Source organism: Armigeres subalbatus, chromosome 1 (assembly GCF_024139115.2).
Source record: "Armigeres subalbatus isolate Guangzhou_Male chromosome 1, GZ_Asu_2, whole genome shotgun sequence".
Lineage (NCBI taxonomy): Eukaryota > Metazoa > Arthropoda > Insecta > Diptera > Culicidae > Armigeres > Armigeres subalbatus.
This window is the reverse complement of record NC_085139.1, coordinates 107782088-107804839: the sequence shown is the minus strand read 5'-3', so window position 1 is coordinate 107804839 and position 22752 is coordinate 107782088. Positions and strand designations below refer to the sequence as shown.

Sequence of the window (22752 nt, the reverse complement as noted above, 5' to 3'; positions counted from 1 at the left end):
ATTAATTTAGTAACTTCTCAATATTGACGTTTTGAAAGCGTTTATTGATTTTTCATTTACTTCACATTTATTTAGATTTTAGATAGGGATAGAATTAATGGATCTTAATTACGTAACGCAAAAATTGTCCATTTTCAAACCCCCTCTCCTCTTATGTTACACTTTTATGTATGAATCACTTAAAAATGTTGAATGGATTGTCACACTTTGGGCACCCCCTCCCCTCCCCTCTCAAAGCGTTACGTAATTGACGGATGCTCCCATAGGTGATATCCAGTATCTAAGTAAATTTGGAGACAATGGGAGGATTTGTATTCAGATGAACCATACTCTACCTACATTTTTAAAGGAAACTGTACAGGAAAAATATTTACGTCAATAGTCTGTGGTAAATATCGCATAGATGATATCGTATTATATAGACGTTTTGTGTGTTCATTAGATGTATATCATCTTCAAGTCTTCCAACAGAAGTTTCTGTTTGGTTAAGGTGGTTATAGGTACAACAAAGCCACAAATCGGCCGTCTTGGAAACCACGTGCTTTTTCTAGTGATTTTTTAAGAGCACGAATTGAGAGAACCACAACGTCTATGGGGATGAAACATCCGTAGATCGTTTGCTTACTTATGCTAAGCAATCGACTTTGATTTCAGCATTGTACGAAAATTATTACGCTAGATTTGAACATTTGATAATAAGAGTAGAAAACCGTGTGGTGAATTTTAAATTCACCACATGGCTTGATTGTATAATCATCTAAAGTACTGGAATAATACGCAATATGGAATCGTACGCATAAAATGTCGTGGATATCTAACATGAATGTTTTAATACCTGTACGATATTGTCTAGTGGTCTATGTATCCAATGTGATAGTTACGTTTCATTTTTCACGGTATAAGAAAATTATTTTGAGCTTTTTAGTGGAATGTCTTCACTTGTCATAAGACGAGTTTGTACAATCCCATTTAATTCCAACACTTAATTGTACCTTGACAGATACGTATTTCGACCTCAACAGTAAGGTCGTCTTCAGTGTCTCGTACTTGACTCGACTTAAGTCAAGGTACAATTAAGTGGTGGAATTAAATGGGATTGTACAAACTCGTCTTATGACTAGTTCACGGTATAGTCTTATCACGGTATTAGACACTACTGGCGAAGAAGATGGCCTAAGAATTTTAAATATCATTTTAGTACCCAGCTCATATTTTATAGCTGTAAAAATGCGCTAAATGAGATATTATAAGTAAATATCATTAAAAAATTTATGTTACATGACTTGGAAATATAACCATAATTTTTAGCGTTTTGCTAAGCGGATGAAATTTTTGGCTGGTCGAGCCATACATTTTCACATTTATTTTTTAGCGCCTAATTAACGTCACAAATACCCAGAATAATAATTTGCTAACATTTTCTGCTAGCATATATTCATATGATACGATAACACCTTTGATCTCCTTCAAAACAAGCAAAGCATAATTGTAAAAATTGATTTTGCTTTATTTTTGACGTCCTTTGCACCAGTTGTCGCACTTGTGGTCACTATTTGGCCAATCCCATAAGGAAACAATGGGATTTGCCAAATAAGGAACCAAAATTAAGAATAGTGCCACAACTGGTGCATGCGTTCCTATTATGGATTAATTAATTTTGAGGATAATAACAAATTTGTATATGGGTTTCAGAGCTGTTCTAATGATCAGGAAGTAAAATCTTCCCCTTGATATATAAAGTTCAACCACATGTCTTTTACTTATTGAAAAAAAAAGTTGTTCTTATGTATGGCGACAATTGGTACACCCACCTACCCAATCACCAAATAATGTGAGGTGTATGACAGATAGTACCTCTATATTCATCAATTTGAATAAAATCCACGGTATTAGGTAGAAATACTAGAATAAGAAATTGGCGAAGACGCCATCTTGTTTCCAATCGAACCGTCAAAAGCGGTTCCATTTCGACTTGTTTACTTTTTGCATCCATAAGAAGCAAGCAAAAAGTTCAAGTGCTGCCAGTACCATTTTCACGATTTCATGCATTTTCATACGTTGCCATTTCGACAGTTTTTCACTCCGCCGGTCTCTGATGGTTATAGAGTTGCTAGAATTAGGCAATGCGCGGAATTAGGGCAGGTCACGGTACCATTGTTTTGTTCTCATGTACTTTATGGCTCTCTTAGCTCGTACTGGAGTCTCCAGTATAGCCTTGCGTGCAAAGGTGTAGGATTGTCAATCTGGAGATGGCGAGTTCGATTCTCGGTCCGGTCCAAGATGTTTTCGGGTGGGAAACATTCTTGACTACCTGGGCATAGTGTATCCATTGTACTTGCCACACAAGATACATACTCATGCATTGGCTGGCATAGAAAGCTTTCAATTTATAACTGTGGAAATGTTAATAGAACACTAAATTGAAAAGCAGGCCAAGTTCCAGTTGGAATGTAGAGCCATAGAAGAAGAAGAAGCTCGTACTCTTTAAAAATAACCGGAAAAAGCACGTGGTTTCCAAAATGTACGATTCGTGGCTTTGCTATATGTATACTGCCGTGAATCGCAAGTCAGTCCCATCTGTATATGGAATCCATATACAGATGGGACTGACTTGCGATTCACGGCAGTATTTATAGGCATACATCGTTTGCTATTGCTGAAATATCCTTGTACTTTTCTATGGTTATGTATGCATGAAAGAAAATGAAATCCAGCGTCATTTTTAGCGACTAATAATGAAAATTTTAACAAAATTTGTTGGTCATCACTACGAGCGCCATTTTGACTGTTTTCATTAACCCAAAAAAAATATCCGAGGTTTCAAACACAGCAGCATAGCAAGATATAACAGGTTACATTATAGTGTATTACCAAATCGTTGTCTGTATTATTATACAGATATGAAATGTTGAAGTGTGAGTGGCGTGAGTATGGCAGCAATCCAGGAAATACGATGACCCAGGTCTGGAGAACGTGAATTCCGGGCGGTGGATCCCATAGCGAACACTTCATTCAAGTACCACATCTACTATAGCGGCGGTGACAGAGCAGAACGAGAAGTTGGCTTCATGGTTATCGGGAAGCAGATGAAGCGTGTTATCCGGGGGAAGCCGATAAGCGACCGCATTTGCGTGTTGAGAATAATGGGCAAATTCTTTAACTATAGCCTGATCAGCATCTATGCCTCAACGAACGATAGACCTGATGACGTTCTATGAGAGCCTTGATAAGATTGTCATCGGGGATGCAAATGCGCAGATCGGAAAGTTTCTTTCGCCCTGTCATTGGTACGGAAAGCCGTCATTCCGCTACCAACGATAATGGTCTGCGACTTGTAACATTTGCTGCTGCTAGAGGGATGGCAATCAGCAGTACCTACTTCACACGTAAGAATATCCGCAAACACACCTGGCAACATCCGAGTGGAGACACTTGCTCACAGATAGACCACGTGCTGATCGACGGACGACATTTCTCGGATGTTATAGATGTAAGGTCCTGTAAGGTCTTCTAAGGTAACGAATTCACGAAACAATAGAACGATGCGTTTCAATATCCAATCTGTTCATTGATTTCAAAGCAGCGTACGATTCAGTGAAAAGAAATGAGCTGTGGCAGATAATGTCTGAACATGGTTTTCCAGCGAAACTGATTAGACTGATACGTGCAACGCTGGATGGCTCGAAATCAAGTATCCGGATTGCAGACGAAGTGTCAACCTCGTTTGTGACCTTAGACGGATAGAAGCAGGGTGATGCACTTTAAAATTTAGTGTTCAAAATTTCACTCGAGGGCGCTATTAGGAGATCTGGTGTGCAGAGGAACGGCACAATCATCACGATGGTATATTCTAGAAGCCTTGATAAGAAAAACGCGGATTGACCAGAAGTAACCAAGTTGTAGATAGAGTGATAGAAGATGGAAACGATACGAAGGCCCATAGCGATTGCTAGAACATGTGAAATATATAAAAGATGCAAAGCAGGAGGAATGGAACGGGCCTGGGATTGAACCCACGAGCTCCTGCGTATGAGGCAGAAGCGGTAGCCATATGACCACCAAGCCCTGATCGGTTGAACTTTTTATTCTTTTTGAAAACATGAAGAGGTCTAATAAATATAGAATGCTTTTCGAAAAACCTTACTTTTAAGATCTCATTATAATTTTTAACCATGTCCAAGAAGCATTTTTTTTCATCAATTCTAAGCTTTGTTCTAGATTTTCGATACAAAATCTGATGAAAATTGCATTATCTTATTCGATCTGCTATATTATTATATTTTAACTGGTGGCCTTCTTTCCCCGGGTCCCCCTACTCCTTGAAAGTGAAGTTTGTTGCTTTCAGAAACTATTGTAAAAAATTTAGCCAGATCCGTCAATTCTGCTGAGTGTGTCTCATTATGCTTGAAGTTTACATGGGGAAAATCGACTGAATGATTAAAACAATTTATTCGGTCCACTATATCACTTCTTTCTAGGTGACGCTAGTTAGTGCCATTAACATTCTTTACGAAGAGATTCCCGAAAACCGCTAGTTTTTTTGCTCAAAAATAAAAAAAAGTCCCCCATATTACTCTATTTTTATTGATAAATTTATATAACTGGAATAACGAGATAAGCCAGCCTTGGACTGAAAATCTCGTGGATAAAGATAAAAAATAACTGGATTACACTGTTTTTCTTTTAATCAGAATTATGCGGCGCATGGTTATGCTCCTTGTTGGTGCTGAACAGATCCCCATTGCTGTACATGTAGATACGACCGGCGCAACCTTTCGAGATGCACTTCAGGCGAATGATGCCATCCTTTCTCAGACCACAGAAAGTGTACGTAAATCCGTCGACCGTTTTTCGATTAGCTTTGATGAACCATTTGTTTCCTTCGCTTGTCTTCGCAGTCTGATTGCCAAACCTGGTGTTCGATCGACGAAGTCGCGATTCGTTCTCTTTTTTCAAAACCAACGAAATTTTTACGTTGTTTTTCGAATTAGTACTCGGTGCGTCGTTAGTGATCTTTTTTCTCTGTGGCATAAACGGCGGTGGATGATTGTGGTGGTGATTGTTCAATTCAATGATCCGATCTTTCTCGAGCATTACCACCGCTTTGCAACAGATGTTCCCTCGGCGAGTGCAGTGCCATATTTTCCCGTCGTTGTTGCGGTTGCTATACCGATAGGTTTGATACACCAGATAGAGTCGGTTACTGCGGGACTTGGAGCCCCGAACCAAGGTGAATCCACGGGATCCGTTGGCGCCGCCTTCGATAACCGGAGAAAACTCGCGGCACTCGCTGGTCTCCGATGCAGATGTGGCATCCAGATCACTTTCAATTTTGATGGGGATTTTAGCCATGGAATTGAGTGGGACTTCTTGAATGATTCTTGTAGTCGGTTTCCGAGCCCGCATGCAACGACCACTGCTCGTAACCTCGTTAACGTCATTGTTAGTTATCCTTGTTTCTTCGACAGAGTCCTCTAATTTTAGTGCAGTTTCGTCCATTGCTATAAAAAAAGGAATAAACAAATATCTTAGGATACATACAATACATCAGAGTACTCAAAAAGCATCTGAAGGAGCAACCCCCACCCAAGAAAATGTTTGAACATTGAGTAATTTGGGTTCGAGAATTTAGTAGTGTCTCAAAAATTCATTCCATAGGCTTAATTTCAAAATGTGTTGTATGGTGTGCTGGGCTTTTAGTGTGAAGGTTTAACTACAACTCTGCATAACAGTTCGTTGTTTGAATTCCACTGATAACGAAATTAAAGCGCTAGCAAAAATATGTAAGTAGGTACAAAATAGTCCACTGTTCAATATCCAATATAGCCTTTTGGCGAACAGACTGTTTATTGCAGAGCAAAAGACTAACACAACTTGTTAGGTTATACTACTATGATCGCAAGACTCTTCCCTGATCCGCGACGCTTATTATCTTCCGAAATTCCTGCTGCTTCTGCATGGTTATCGGTTTGGTGAAACCATCGGCGGGTTGTTCCATTATTGATATGTAGTTTAGCTTCACGACGCCTTGCTGCAAACTGTCATGCACTAAATGGTATCGTATGCTGATGAGCTTTGTTCGGGGGTTTTACGATCCAGTGTTTGTGATGCTGATTGCCGACTGATTATCGCAATGTACGGAAATAGACTGAACATCTAGGAACTGCGGTTGAAGATTTTTTCACCACGTAGCCTCCTGAATAGTGCGAGACATGGTCATTGTTGGGAGGACCACCCTACGACCCAGAAACGCACCATCTATTTAACGGTGGGCTCATCGTCTGACACAATCTGTCAGAGCGACTGACGTCTACCGAGCGAGCGAACGAGTGGAAGCAATCTGTCAGCCGACAGCAACAGTCATTCATTAAGTGCATTCACCACCACTGCAACAGTAACCACGCCGCGTTTTTTAAATTGTTGAAATTAGTTTTAAATAAAGATTTTAATCTGTTTGTTGTGTAAATCATCGGCCCATTTATCACAACAAAGTGTCGACGAGTATATTCAGTGTCGGTTTCGCGAAATTCCGTCGGAAAAAGTCAGTTTTTCGGTCGACAAAAATACCGCGTGTGTGCAGTGAAAAGTTAAGGTTAGCAGCATAATGCCGGATCCAACTGTACAGCAGGCATCAGGAGGCGCATCGCAGAATTCCAACCAGATGCTGATGCAAATCCTCCAACAGCAGCAGCAGTTGATGACGCAACTCACTCAGCAGGTTTCAGCAACCCAGCTGGCCATTCAGAAGTTGTCGAGGGACGAAATTGTTTTGGATTCGCTCTCTAGCAACATCACTGAGTTCGTTTATGATCCGGAGCAAGGCTGTACCTTTGACTCTTGGTACGCACGGTATGCGGATTTGTTCGACAAAGATGCCGAAAAACTCGACGATGCTGCGAAAGTCCGATTGCTGATGAGGAAATTGAATCCAGCAGCGCATGAACGGTTCACAAGTTTTATTTTGCCTAGACTATCAAAAGAGTTAACATTCAGTGAAACAGTCGCGAAATTGAAAACGATTTTTGGATCTCCAGTTTCTGTGTTTCACCGCCGTTATTTGTGTCTGCAAACGACAAAAGAAGATTCGGATGATTTTGTGTCGTATTCGTGCAAAGTGAACAAAGCGTGTGTGGACTTCAAGTTGCGAGAACTGTCCGAAGAGCAATTTAAATGTCTCATTTTTGTGTGCGGTCTGAAATCGTCGCGAGATTCGGACATTCGTATGAGGTTGATTACCAAATTGAATGAGACAGAAGACATTTCTCTGGAAAAAGTGGTGGAAGATTGTAAAAGTTTACTGAACCTGAAACAAGACAACAGTCTTGAGCTTGAGCTTGAGCTTGAACTTGATTGACTGCTCGTAGTTGCTACTCCATTATGACCAGATCAGCTGTTCTTGCACAGGGAACCAACAGATGTTTGCTTGGGACTAGCACACATCTTCAATGTACAAGTACTGGTGATCTCATTTGTTAGGTCATACTGGCGCCTGCCACGTCAGAATGCAAGTCAATGTAGGGAAGGGGGAGGAAATGATGATGCAATCACTCGCCCACTGCAAGCCGAATATACCTCTGCACTTGCCACGAGCTCATGCGGAATTTGTTGGAATTTCTGGGTTAGGTTGGAGAGGCAGAGGTCCGTCTTGGTTAACGAGCTGCCAATGTGATAGATAGGAGAAGGTAACTGATGGATTTTCTAATTGGATGAAGGAAACGAGCTCTATAGTTCATTTCCAATTCTAGCAGATTACTGATAGAATACTCAAGTTGAAGGTATAGGAATAGTAATGGAAACGGTATGGAAGTCCATTTCCAGTTCTAGCGATTGCTAGAACATGATAAATAAAGAGAAAGATACAAAGTAGGAGAATGGAACGGACCTGGGATTGAACCCACGACCTCCTGCTTATGAGGCAGAAGCAGTAGCCTTATGACTACCAAGCCCGCTTTGAAACAAGAGAGATCACGCACTGAACTAATTAATTTTATTACCGGCCGCGCAATGCAGAACAGAATAATTCGGCCGACCGCGCGATCGTTCTGCTTTCCGAAACAAGAGAGAACACGCACTGAACTGATTAATTTTATTACCGGCCGCGCAGTGCAGAACACAATAATTCGGGCGACCGCACGATCGTTCTGCTGTCCGGAACATGATAAAACACGCACTGAACTGATTAATTTTATTACCGGTCGCGCAATGCAGAACACAATAATTCGGCCAACCGCGCGATCGTTCTGCTGTCCGGAACAAGAGAGATCACGCACTGAACTGATTAATTTTATTACCGGCCGCGCAGTGCAGAACACAATAATTCGGGCGACCGCACGATCGTTCTGCTGTCCGGAACATGATAAAACACGCACTGAACTGATTAATTTTATTACCAGCCGCGCAATGCAGAACAGAATAATTCGGCCGATCGCGCGATCGTTCTGCTGTCCGGAACAAGAGAGATCACGCACTGAACTGATTAATTTTATTACCGGCCGCGCAGTGCAGAACACAATAATTCGGGCGACCGCACGATCGTTCTGCTGTCCGGAACATGATAAAACACGCACTGAACTGATTAATTTTATTACCGGCCGCGCAATGCAGAACAGAATAATTCGGCCGATCGCGCGATCGTTCTGCTGTCCGGAACAAGAGAGATCACGCACTGAACTGATTAATTTTATTACCGGCCGCGCAGTGCAGAACAGGATATTTCGGGCGACCGCGCGATCGTTCTGCTGTCCGGAACATGATAAATCACGCACTGAACTCTGAACCTGAAACAAGACAACAGTCTTGTAGAAAAACAGCAATCATTCAGTGCTGTTAATGCAGTTCATCAGGATCGACCTTCCAAGCCTAAACACAAACAAGGTGCCGGGGGGAAAGTGAACTACAATCAACCGAAAACCCCATGTTGGTCATGTGGGGGAATGCATTTTTCTGCCGATTGCTCATTCCGTGAACATCAGTGTCGCGAGTGCAAGAAAAAAGGACATAAAGAAGGATATTGTGCCTGTTTTTCAACTGGAAATACCAGCGGCAGTAAAAACAAGAAGAAAAAGTACAGTTCTAAGCACAGCAAGGATGTGAATATTGTGTCAGTGAAGAACATCAGTCAGCGGAGGAAGTACGTGGAAATCTATATCAACGATGTTCCGGTTCGGTTGCAGTTTGATTCAGCGTCGGACATAACAATTATCTCCGACAAATTGTGGCGAAAAATCGGACAACCTCAAGGAATTCCACCGTCATGCAACGCCAAATCTGCTTCAGGGGAATCACTTGATCTCGCCCGGGAATTTTTGTGCAATGTAAACATCAGTGACAAAACGAAGAGATGTTTGTGTCGTGTTGCTTCACCCAATCTGGAGTTAAATATTCTTGGCTCTGACTGGATTGAGCTTTTCGGATTATGGGACGTGCCTATCAGTTCGTTTTGTAACAAGATCAGTGGTGAACAAACACGTACCCAAAATACTCTGCAAGTTCAGTTCCCAAAAGTGTTTTCAAACGAAATGGGACTTTGCACAAAAACAAAAGTGCGATTGACGCTGAAAGGAGAACCAAAACCAGTTTACCGACCAAAACGTCCAGTTTCATACAGTGTACAAGGTGCGGTAGAAGATGAACTTCATCGATTGCAGAATTTGGGAATCCTCAAACCAATCAATCATTCAGATTGGGCAGCTCCGATCGTCGTAGTGCGGAAACCGAACGGTAAGGTTCGCATTTGTGCTGATTTTTCGACGGGTCTCAACGATGTTTTGGAGTCGAATCAGTGTCCGCTTCCTTTGCCAGAAGACATTTTCACCAAGATGGCCGGATGCAAGTTTTTCAGTCACATCGACCTGTCGGACGCGTATCTACAAGTGGAAGTGGATCCCCGAGATCAGCATCTGCTAACAGTCAACACCCACAAGGGACTTTTCCGCTATACACGCCTCACACCTGGTATCAAATCAGCTCCGGGTGCATTCCAGCAGATCATGGACGCAGTGTTGAGTGGTATCGAAAAGACCTCTGGTTATTTGGATGACGTGTTAGTGGGTGGTCGCACCAAAGAAGAACACGACTACAATCTGAAACAAGTGCTTCAACGGTTAGAACAGTACGGATCGAGAAGTGCCATTTCAACATGGAACAAGTGGAATACTTGGGGCAAATTCTGGATGGTGATGGAATCAGACCCGATCCGAATAAGACAGCAGCTATCGCCACCATGCCACCGCCTCAAGATCATTCAATCGGTTCCGAGAAATCCTGCAGTCACCGTTAACACTTTCGCACTACAATCCAAACTTGGAAATCATAGTGTCGGCGGATGCGTCAAATTACGGAATCGGTGCGCGCATTGCCCACAAGCTACCAGATGGATCAGTGAAACCGATATCCTATGCGTCGAGAAGTCTTACACCAGCCGAGTCCAACTACAGCCAAATCGAGAAGGAAGGACTCGCACTGATTTTCGCCGTAACCCGGTTCCACCGTATGATTTTTGGACGACAGTTTATACTGGAAACGGATCACAAGCCTTTACTAGCTATTTTTGGTTCCAAGAAAGGCATTCCAGTATATACAGCCAACAGACTACAGCGATGGGCATTAACGCTGCTACTGTACGATTTCAACATCAAATACGTGAGTACGGAAAGTTTTGGTTATGTTGATATCCTTTCTCGCCTGATCAACACTCACGTCCGTCCGAATGAAGAATATGTCATCGCATCGATTGAACTGGAAGACACCATGGAAGACATCGTCAAGCAATCAGTGGAAGCTCTGCCAGTCACGTTCAAGATGATTCAAGCAGGAACACAGTCGGATGCAGTATTGAAGCAGGTTAAGCAGTTCGTTCAAATAGTATCCCGCATAATATAAAACACCATGTTATATGGTCAGAATCATTATTACGATGTAAGATATAGCTTCACAATTTACGTTGCGGTTATCGAATACTTTTCGATCGATTCAACCATAACTGCTCGACATCATCACTAAATGTCAACATATAACATGCTGTCTCTAAAATGTTCTTTATTTCCTGCATTATATGTCAACATTTTATCATACTGTTGAGCGAAAATTTTGCACGCGAAAACAGACGATTTTTATGGTGACATAACTTAACAACCCATTCAACATATTGTTATTTGTCAAATAACCGTACCACAAACTGTTAAAACTTTATATGAGATTGTTCATTTACAGTTGTCAACAGTAAAGGATACTGTTGTCGACCGCACGGGAAAATATCCATGTACAGTTTGTAATTATGCGGGTATGGCCGTCAAATCAGTCCAAAATCAGCGATCCACAGCTTCAACAGTTTTACCAGCGTCGGGGCAGTTTAGCCATTGTCTCCGATTGCCTCACCTATGGGGAACGACTGGTTATTCCATCAAAATTTCGAGATCGAGTTCTACGAGTACTACACAAAGGACATCCTGGAGTAGAAAGAATGCGATCCATAGCACGTAACTACGTCTATTGGCCTGGAATCGACGAGCAGATCAATCATCGTGTTCGTACGTGCGTAGAATGTTCGAGAGCAGCCAAGACCAACAGTAAAACCAACATGGAATCTTGGCCTACACCAGAAAAACCTTGGCAGCGAATTCATGCAGACTATGCTGGACCAGTCGACGGTAATTACTATTTGATTGTTGTCGACGCATTCAGTAAGTGGCCAGAAGTCATCTCTACCAAACGTATTACAACGTCCGCTACAGTGGCCATGTTCCGTGAGATCTTTTCCAGAAATGGAATGCCGGAAACATTGGTTACAGACAACGGTACACAGTTCACCAGTGAAGATTTTGAAGCCTTTTGCAGTAACAGTGGCATCCTACATTTGAAAACGCCGCCGTATCATCCACAGTCAAACGGACTCGCCGAGAGATTCGTCGACACATTCAAGCGAGGACTTCGTAAAATCACATCGGGGGGAGAAACACTCCGCGATGCTATTGACACTTTTCTTCTGTGCTACCGCTCAACTCCTTGTCGTAGCGCACCTGAAGGGAAGTCACCAGCAGAACTGTTACTGGGAAGAAAACTAAGGACATCATTAGATCTACTGAAACCACCAACTTCGTTCTACAAGCAAGCTGAATCAAAGCAAGAAAGTCAGTTCAACCGTAAGCATGGCACGAAAGCAAGAAACTACGATGCAGAAGAGCTGGTTTGGACGAAAGTACATCGAAACAATACCTGGTCATGGGAACCCGGTCAAGTACTAGAACGGATTGGTCGAGTCATCTACAACGTGTGGCTACCGGAAAAGCGGAACCTTATTAGGTCACACTGCAATCAACTGAAGAAACGGTATGAATCAGAACAACTATCATCAACAGCGCAAAACAAGTGTACTCAAATCCCGCTCAGTATACTTTTGGATTCATGCGGGCTCAGTCAACCTTCAGCTACTGTACCAGCAGTACCAGAACCATCCGAACCGTTGCAGTCAGCTTCAGCAAGCAGCAATATCCTCAATGAACTACAGTCAAGGGAGGTTCATCGCCGAGCACCAGTCAAGCCACCAAGAGCTACTATTCAGCAGGAACCGAGCCAGCTTCGCCAGTCTTCGAGAACCAGAAGACAACCCGTGAGGTATGAGCCGTATCATCTCTTTTAAGAGGGGGAGGTGTTGGGAGGACCACCCTACGACCCAGAAACGCACCATCTATTTAACGGTGGACTGACGTCTATCGAGCGAGCGAACGAGAGGAAGCAATCTGTCAGCCGACAGCAACAGTCATTCATTAAGTGCATTCACCACCACTGCAACAGTAACCACGCCGCGTTTTTTAAATTGTTGAAATTGGTTTTAAATAAAGATTTTAATCTGTTGTTGTGTAAATCATCGGCCCATTTATCACAACAGTCATATATTCCGCTTCGCAGGATGAGAGAGCTGAACCCAATATTTTTTTACACGGTTTTTCAATTTCCCGGTTGACCTGATTTTTCGCAGCTTTTTAATTACCACCTTCATAGGTTTAACTCATAGTCTCATTAACGCTAAAAGGTCGTAATCAACTAAAACCCACCCGTGTAAAAAAAGAACTGGGGAGGCTGCTTCTGAAGCACCATGAGATTGCCCCTCCTTGCACCATGAAAACATAAACAATTGTAGATTTCCGGTAGTCCGTATCTCCTCCCCAATCGGCATTACTAATTAATTTTTCCGCTGGACCGCTTTCCGAATACTCGAGCTTTTTTGTGATAGTTCCTTTCAGATAAGGGAAGATCCATTAATTACGTAACGCAAAAATCGACCATTTTCAACCCCCCTCCCCCTATGTCACACTTTTTGTATGAAACATCTGAAATTTTTGGATAGATTGTCACACTTCAGGGACCCCCCCCCTCCTCTAAGCGTTACGTAATTTATGGATGTTCCCTAACGTATTATCTCACCGCATCGCAGTGAGGATGTCCGGGGTTGGCACTGTACTGGCTCACAATGTTCACTTCGAATGCGATATCGAGCCGGGTAACTTGAGCTCAGATTTTGTATTCGGTCCCATTGATCTATTTAATCTGTTCCTTGGATCTGCTGGTGTTGCCACTTGGCATTTGCCAAACCGAATCGATGAATGATTTCTTCTATGAAGGCTTGTTGATTCAATCAAAGCTTGCCTTCTTCACAAGCGATTCTGAAGATGGGCCTTCAACTTCTTCTTCAGCTTCCTGTCGTTTGTAAAGATCAAAAAAATCGTCAACGATGCTTGGGGTCGATACTTGACATCTTCAGTCCAAACTCTTGCAGCACTACATCCAGGCTACATCTCATCCACTACATCTCGGCCACCGCAGAACCTCTTCGTAACTCATCGGATCATCAATTTCGTCATTGTACGTCTTGTTTGAAGGAAACTGAAGAGAATAAGTACCTCCAGAGAAGGAACCGTAACTAATGAAATCTTTATACTTGCATAGACAACAGCGCTCCCGACCGCTGCGCCTTGACTCTTGCTGCGTTTCATCAGCTGGTCTACTAAGTTGCGATGGGATCGCAAAATTGGCACAGGTGTCTTCAAAAGCTTCTACTTCACTCATCGATCTATCAAAACCGACGGCTCCCTCCTTTACCTCAGCATTATTAGGATTGTCACTCATTTGGTTGAAACTTTCTTCTTGCTCGATAGTATCAGGAAGCACAGCAGAACCAGGTAGATTTTTTGCTACAGTTCAACGGATAAGTGAATTCTTCCCAACATAGCTCCATGAACTCTACCGGCTTCATTTGGAATCCTTCTAGACAGGTAGCGATACCTTTTTTCAACACTACGACATCTCTGCTAACATTGAAACGACAATTCACAGGATTGTACACTCGGTGGCCTTTCGTATCTCCACAATAGCTAACAAAAATTCCCTTTTCAGATTTGGCAACAAACTTCTTCCTTTTAGTTTTCGGTATTAAGGTAATTACACTAGAACCAACAATCTTGAGGTGTTCCAGGTTTGGCTTTTTTTAGTCCATGCCTTTTCGTTTTTAGTAGGACGCGTAGGACGTCATAGGCAGAAGTCGAAATAGCTTCTGCCCAAAATTTCTTATCTAGCTTCGCATCGTTCAGCCTTTTCCATCAGTGTGCGGTTCGACCGCTCACCTGCCCCGTTCTGCTCGGGCGTGTATGGGCATGATACTTTTTGACGAATTCCTTCCGACTCCAAAAGCTTCCAAAAATCTGCGTTCACATACTCCGTTCCTGTGCGCAAGATTTTTAGCTTTTTACCACCTTCTCTCTCTGCTTTGACCTTGAATGACTTGAACGCTGCAAGTGCTTGGTTTTTATACTTCACAAAATAAACCACCACTCGCCTGCTTGCATCGTCTAGGAACGTAATAAAAAACGGCTTTCTCCTAACGTTGGAACCTCTATTGGACCGCAGAGGTCGGAGTGTACCAACTCCAAAAGCTCTTCAGCTCTTGATTCACTGCGTGAGAACGAACGCCTCACATGTTTTCCTTCCAGACAAGCAATACAGTCTGCTAGATACCCATTCTGAAAGTCGATTCCATTCGGAATTTCTTTCAGCGTTTACAGGGCACCTTCATGAAGATGCCCCATCCAAACGTCGATGCCAAAGCTCTATACCGCCGGCCAAAAACGATTTCTCTAAATAAATAAATAAACACCGCTGACGACCAGATCACCATCAGCATCCCAAACTTTGCATTTCTCCTTAGTGAAAATGACAGTAGGTATTTCCCTTTTTGCAGATTGCACTCACTGATAGCAAGTTGATGGCTGGATGGATGGTTGGATCAGAGATTTTTAGAACTTCACTGACATCGTTACTATCCAGCACCACGAAACCCTTTGCTATAGCCTTCATACAGGTGTTGTTCGCTGTTCCAGCCTTGTGATGCATCCGCATTTCACCAATGAACTTTTGATCCGGCCGTGCCATGTGGCTAGTGGCACCGAAATCAAAATATACTCAATTAAGTTGAAAACCGGAATAGGGGACTAGCGAAGTTTGATTTTTCATGCAAACCGTACGTCAAACATAACTTCGCTAGTGGCGCGCTAGTCTAATTAGGGCCTAATTAGACTAGCGCACTACTAGCGAAGTTAGGTTTTACGTACGGATTGCGAGAAAAATCCAACTTCGATAGTCCCCCATTTCGGTTTTCAACTTGACTAGCGATACCATTCACTGATGCTCATGTTTCCCATGGCAAAATATAACAAAGACCTTTGTGCTTGTTGGGCTTAGTTTGCGGTTGCTTCTCCGGGCACTTTGCAGCCAAATAGCCCGGTTTTTTGCAGTTAAAACACGTTTTCTCGTTGATTTTGTGCTCTATTGCCATCGGCTTACCGGTTTTTGGTACAAGCTTGATGCCCCTTCTTCTCTTCTTCTTCTGGCGCAACTCATACCGCCACGTTCGATCTTGACATCTTGAAGTATTTTGAATTAGTGCAAAGCCAGAAGCCTCGAGGCCCATTATCATAGGCTCATAATTTTCCGGCAAACCCATTAGGAGCATTGCGGCCAACCAGGAATCATCCACTTTAAATCCTACTGACGCTAGCTTGTGGCTCGTACTCATCAGCTCATCGACGTAGACCACGACACTTGGACTGTTGACAAGACGTATCGAAGTGAATTTCCTTAGCAACCCATTTTTTTCTGTTCAAGCCGCTGTCTTGGAATGCTGATTCCAGTTTCTTCCATGCACCTCGTGCATCGGTCGCATCCAGCACCAAGCTATAGTTATTGCTCTCCGCCAACACAAACGCTTCCTGCTTTAGCTGCGATCCTTCCATTCTGCTGGACTTCATTACCAGGGTGCGACATCTCAGCTTCAGTTTGCGAATATGTACTTCAATTTGATAAAGTTTTTTGATGGGTTTTTTTTTTTGAAAATAAACTTCTTCCAAACGACTCCGGTTATGGTCCAATTGCTGGGCCCATAACCTATTGCAGAGCAAAATACTACCACAACTTGTTAGGTTGAATACGTACAACGGAATGATTTTTTTTATTGAAACCTTAGCTACTAATAACAAATCCATTGCGACACGAGTTAATATATTTTTCTATTGAATTCGCGTTCATTTAAGTTCTAAACTACTTTCAATATTATACCTAGTGGTCACCTAACGTCACCTAACGACTCTGGGTAATACTAGTATTATCAGGAATTCTGTAATTCTTTCGGACATCCCAGAATAAATTAACGAAATCTACTTATTCGTCTTACCGCCCAACATCGCCCCTGTGTTATATTTCGCCAACTTGGTAAAACAAGTAGTTTTTTTTAAGCTCTAGTGGAATATTTTACCTAATTGTATTAAACAATCGCACAGCTCTAGTAAACATGCATACGTTAACTAAAAATGTTGTTATTGTAATTCTACGATTACTGACGAAAAATGCATCTAAAAATAGCAGTTTTTATCCGTTTGAAGAACAGACCAAAATAAACAAATGCTGGAAAAACTGATCAAACCTTTAAAATTATGACCAGTATACAATAGACAGGTCAAAGTAATAGCTATTCAAAAGCCTGGGAAACCAGTGTCTGATCACAATTCATACCGACCGATTGCCATGCTGTCGTGCATGAGGAAATTATTGGAGAAAATGATCCTTTCAAGAATTGACCATTGGGTCGAGCAAAATGCATTACTGTCAAATACTCAATTCGGTTTTCGAAAAGGTAAAGGAACAAATGATTGTCAAGCGTTGCTCTCTTCAGATATACAGCTGGCCTATGCGCACAAGGAACAACTGGCTTCAGTTTGTTTGGATATTAAGGGCGCTTTTGATACAGTTTCCATAGAAGTACTGTCAGACAATCTGCACAGTAGTGGATTACCCGTTATTTTGAATAATTTCTTGTACAATTTGTTGTCAGTAAAACACATGAACTTTACTCTCGGCACTCTGACAACTTCCAGAAATAGCTACATGGGCCTTCCCAAGGTTCATGTTTAAGTCCTTGCTGTACAATTTCTATGTTAAAGATATTGACAATTGTTTGGAAGGACAATGCACGCTTAGACAACTTGCAGATGATGCCGTGATCTTCCTAAGAGGTTCATGTGCAAATGTCCTGCAAAGACCATTGCAAAATTCCCTAAATAACCTGACTGTTTGGGCCAGACATTTAGGGATCGAGTTCTCTCCGCAAAAAAACTCAATTGGTAGTGTTTACTAAGAAGCGGTATCCAGCTCAACTGAAACTCAAGCTGTTGAAAGATGACATAAACCAATCTTTATCTTCTAAATACCTTGGAGTCTGGTTTGATTCCAAGTGTACCTGGAAAACCCATATTGATTATTTGATAGAGAAATGCCGAAAAAGGATCAATTTTCTTCGTTCTATCTCCGGAACTTGGTAGGGCGTTCACCCGGAAGACCTCATCAAACTATATAAAACGACTATTCTCTCTGTTTTAGAGTATGGCTCTTTCTGCTTCCTCTCAGTAGCTGAGTGCCACCTAATCAAATTGGAACGAATTCAATATCGCTGTTTGCGTATTGCTCTTGGCTGTATGCATTCAACGCATAACATGAGCCTGGAGGTGCTTGCTGGAGTCACTCCTTTAAAGCACCGTTACTGGGAGCTCTCACTTAGAATACTGATCAAATGTGGAACAAGTAACACACTTGTATTAGAAAACTTCGATAATATGCTTGAACTGGCTCATCGTTCAAGATATCTGCGAGTCTATCTCAACTACATATCGTCAGATCTATGTCTTCCATGTTATAATCCACCTCGAGTTCACTTCGTCAATGACAGTTCCTCAATTGAATACGATCTGTCCATGAAACACGCTATTCAAGGAATACCAGATCATCTTCGACAAATATCTATCCCTTCCATTTTTTCTGAAAAATATGAACATGTCAATTGCAATAACAGATACTTCACTGATGGTTCTCGCATCAACGGATCCACTGGCTTCGGTGTTTTCAATGTAAATTCAACCACCTTCCGAAAACTTCAAGAACCGTGTTCGGTTTATGTTGCTGAGCTGGCAGCAATTAATTTCGCTTTGGGGATAATTTCCGATCAGCCCGTAGACCATTATTTCATCTTCTCGGATAGTCTTAGTTCTATCGAGGCACTCCGGTCGATGAAACCTGTTAAGCACGCATCTTACTTTCTTACAACTGTAAGAGAGCATATGCGTGATTTGGTCGAAAGATCATTCAAGATTACCTTTGTATGGGTCCCATCCCATTGCCTAATCTATGGCAATGAGAAGGCGGACTCGCTAGCAAAGGTGGGCGCACAGGAAGGTGAAGTTTATGATAGACAAATCTCGAACAACGAGTTTTTTCCATTAGTCCGTCAGAGTACTCTTCAAAATTGGCAAATGATTTGGTCACACAATGAACTTGGACGGTGGCTGTTTTCCATAGTTCCCAAAGTTTCTGCGCGAGCGTGGTTCAGAGGTGAGGACTTAAGCCGAGGCTTCATTCGCACGATGTCGAGACTTATGTCCAATCACTATTCACTAAACGCACACCTCTATAGAATAAACCTGGTCGATAGCAACCTATGTAAGTGTGGAGCCGGTTACGATGACATCGATCACGTAGTTTGGTATTGCTCGGAAAACGACGCCTCCAGAGAGCAACTATTGGATACCCTTGTGGACCGAGGTAAACAACCCTACAGGGAACTAAGAGGTGTTTTGGGGGATCGCGATGTGGTTTATATGCAGGCCATCTATGCCTTTTTTGCTCGTCTGACATAAAAGTCTAATTCCCCTATTTTTTTTTCTTTCTCGTTTTTGTTTTGTTTTTGTCTTATTGTTCTGTGTAATACGAAGCTATGGCCATCCGGAAGATGCTCCCTGACGAACCACAACTCGAGCCCGACGCTACGCTATACCGTTAATGACGTCAAATACCCGGATGAGCAGCTGTAATACCTCAAACCTAAATCCCAACCTAGTCCGTCCTGAAATTACGCAATCTAACCTTGAGTCGCCACGAGTATCTTGGTCTATACCCTTTCCCTTTACTAACTGTTGATAATAAGATGATATCGATTGTAAATATCATAAGTCTCGGCTCCGTTAAGTGTTATACACGCCTGAGTCTGTCAAATAAACGCAATAGATAAAAAAAAAAAAAACTGTTCAGAAATGCGATTACTAACGGTTTCAATTCTCGTCACTGGTGAAATTCCATTCATATTTCTGAAATTTTACCCTGAGTTAATTTTCTTTCTTCTTATTTTTATTTGGATTCGTCTATTTAAAACAGATTTTGTGAGCGCGCAATACGTGTTGTCTAAGCTCCGGGCGTTAGTGGATTAAATAACCGTTCAAACCATCATTTTATGATAACTAGAAAGGGGTCGGCGAAAACTAGATCACGGAGGTGGCGAAAATTGAATCAGAATACTTGCTAATTAAACGGCATATTTATATAAATTAGCAATAGTTTATCGTCATTATTGAATCAGATCTGCTAGGTAAGGACCTGTTTAACATTATAATCCCGACACCTCTTCAATATTTAGATTTGTTTACATTTTGCGACAATTTGAGAGATAAACGTACGTTTAGGTTGGCGAAATATAGTGCTTCTACCCTAGTATGATCGCAACAGTGCCCAATCAGGTTCCAACAGCAACGCAACGCCAACATGTGATTTAAAGTCGAACTTTTTTTTTGAAAAATGATTAAGCAAGCCTGCGTTTTTATCGTTTTTATTGTATCACAATTTTTGTAGTGAGACTGCCAGGAAAGTTATTGAAAGTTGTATCCCCCTTTTCCCATCCGGCGCCATCAAGTTGACTTCCTTGTGGATGCGCCTCTTTCTTGTTGCATTCGATGACTAGTCGATTGACGAACATTGACAGGTTGTTTGGCATGGACATGTTTGAGTTTTTTAGTTTGGATGAATGAAGAATGAATTAACCATTTCATTACAGTAACTTAAACTGAATAAAAACATAATTTCAATAATTTAGTCTAAATTGCTGCAACTAGCGCTATAACTCAGTTATTAGTGGAATTCACACAACGAGCTATTAGGCAGATTTGTAGAAAAACCTTCGTAATAGAGGTCCAGCATACAACACATTTCGAAATTCAGCCTCTGGAATGAGTTATTGACAAACTACTTAATAATTGAACCCAGATTACTGAATGATCGAAAACATCCTGCCCCCACCCCTCTCCTACCAAGCTATGATAAAACACTTTGTTTCGCTTCTGGGGGCCATGATTTTTTTACTCAGCTGTATAACACAAGTTAGAATGCATCATCAGCACCGGTTCCCTATAGCAATTGGAGCTAATTAGACGAATTCATCTTGGAGTACACCCTAGAATCGGTTAATTATGTAACAGTCACTAAATCTACAATAACGAGACACTTACTAGAATTGGTCTGCAGGGTATCATTGTTAAGCAACTCAGCGCTGGCCACATTCTCCAAATCGATGGTAATCAGCGAATCATTAGTGTTCAAACTTTCCATCAAGGAGGGATTCGGAGGTGTCCGGCAAAGGGCCACCGATGACGATCTACGCCCTGACGCCACATGATGTCCCCCGTCGTATATTTCCAGCCACTGCTCATTGGAGCTGCATAATTGCTTGAAGCGAAAGAATTCTTCCACCAGTGCGATACATTTGGTACAGACACACGCGTTGCTATCCTTCCCGAACGTGATATCGATGTTGGTACAGTATTGAATCTTTCGCACTAGCAGCTTATTTGGCTGCCCGTTCGGGGGAAATACGCGATGCAGTTCGTGGATTTGTGAGAAACACAACCGGCAGAACGTTTCACTGGAGTACTCTCGGATCAGACTGTCGCCGATGGTGCTCCTAGAAGACAGATTTACGATAAAATCATCCGAATCTCAGATCACGTCATAAAACATACCTTTGTGGATCGTCCATGTTGAGTCAGTAATTGAAAAGTGATAGAGCTGTTCACGCATTAAAATGCTTAGATGGCACATTTTGTCTGCGAAGGTAGAATGTTTCAGTCAGTAGCTGGTGAAACTGAACGAGAAGTAAGTGAACCGTTTGTTTGAGTAACTGCATATGAATGATTTTTGTTAAACTTTGAAGAGTTATTAGCGAGCATCGGTTGCAATTTCTGAATTGCTAGTACCCCCGTCGTTGACTTTGACCTATAACTACATTGGCCTCTATAAAAAATATCTAATTTTCGGCGCCTGTTTGTTGAAAAAAAGCTTTTTATTGTTATATCGGAATAGTTAAAATGGACTTATGTAGTATCTGAAACAATTGATTCAATTGGATATGGGTATTTATTATAATGACAAATTCTTAGATGCTAAATGTTGAATGAAGGTGAATGCCGTATAGTAAATTCGACATAAGGGTACTAAGGGTACAAGGAGCTAATCGTTCCAATAGATGATTGCTACGATTTTTGTCTAAAATTGGAAATTATTTTATTAAACGTTTGTGGCAATGTCTCAATATTAGAAATTCTGTACTATCTAGCGGAGGCAACATCGGAATCATTTTCAAAATTTTATTTTGAATCCTCTGAAGTTCCTTCTTTCTGGTATTGCAGCAACTAGTCCATATTGGCACAGCATACAACATGGCTGGTCTAAAAATTTGTTTGTTTTTTTGTTTTGTAAAAGTTTGTTCTTAAGGCAAAGTTTTGATTTTCTGTTTATAAGTGGATATAGACACTTAATATATTTATTACATTTGGCTTGAAGGCCTTCAATGTGATTTTTAAAGTTAGTTTTTGGTCCAACAGAAGTCCTAAGTATTTGGCTTCGTTAGACCAATTAATTGGAACCCCATTCATAGTGACAATATGTCTGCTAGAAGGTTTCAAATAGGAAGCTCTCGACTTATGTGGGAAGATTATAAGCTGAGTTTTGGAAGCATTCGGGGAAATTTTCCATTTTCGCAAGTAAGTGGAGAAAATATCCAAACTTTTTTGCAATCTACTACAAATGACACGAAGGCTTCGCTCTTTGGCTGAAAGGCCCGTGTCATCTGCAAACAAAGATTTGCAATTCTGATAGTTTACCTGAAGTGAGCGATCTGATAAATAATTTTGGATTAGTTTAATGATGTACAGAGGAAAATTAAAATTCATCAATTTTACAATCAAACCTTCATGCCAAACACTGTCAAATGCTTTCTCTATATCAAGAAGAGCAACTCCAGTCGAATATCCTTCAGATTTGTTGAGCCGAATTAAATTCGTTTCTCTTAATAACTGATGGGTGGTTGAATGCCCATGGCGAAAAGCAAATTTC

At 41.6% G+C, this 22752-nt stretch overlaps 2 protein-coding genes across 2 annotated transcripts; one reads left to right on the top strand and one right to left on the bottom strand.

The window, feature by feature from the left end:
- Window positions 1-4574: 4574 nt before the first annotated feature.
- On the bottom strand, window positions 4575-21465 carry LOC134205143 (uncharacterized). Its single transcript, XM_062680104.1, has 3 exons — window positions 21381-21465; window positions 20871-21322; window positions 4575-5501 (listed from the first exon to the last, which is right to left on the bottom strand). Exons 1-3 carry the CDS (start codon window positions 21395-21397, stop codon window positions 4684-4686), a joined length of 1287 nt encoding a protein of 428 aa, XP_062536088.1. The 5' UTR covers window positions 21398-21465; the 3' UTR covers window positions 4575-4683.
- On the top strand, window positions 6837-10881 carry LOC134218227 (uncharacterized protein K02A2.6-like). Its single transcript, XM_062697152.1, is given in 4 exon segments — window positions 6837-6945; window positions 8844-10116; window positions 10119-10235; window positions 10238-10881. Coding segments are annotated over 3 exon segments (1944 nt in total). The 5' UTR covers window positions 6837-6945; window positions 8844-8933.
- Window positions 21466-22752: the final 1287 nt, after the last annotated feature.

Coding starts and splice junctions, on each gene's coding strand:
- LOC134205143 (XM_062680104.1), bottom strand. Junction 5,502..20,870: donor TACCCTGCAGACCAATTCTA/GTAAGTGTCTCG, acceptor CTTTTTTTATAG/CAATGGACGAAACTGCACTA.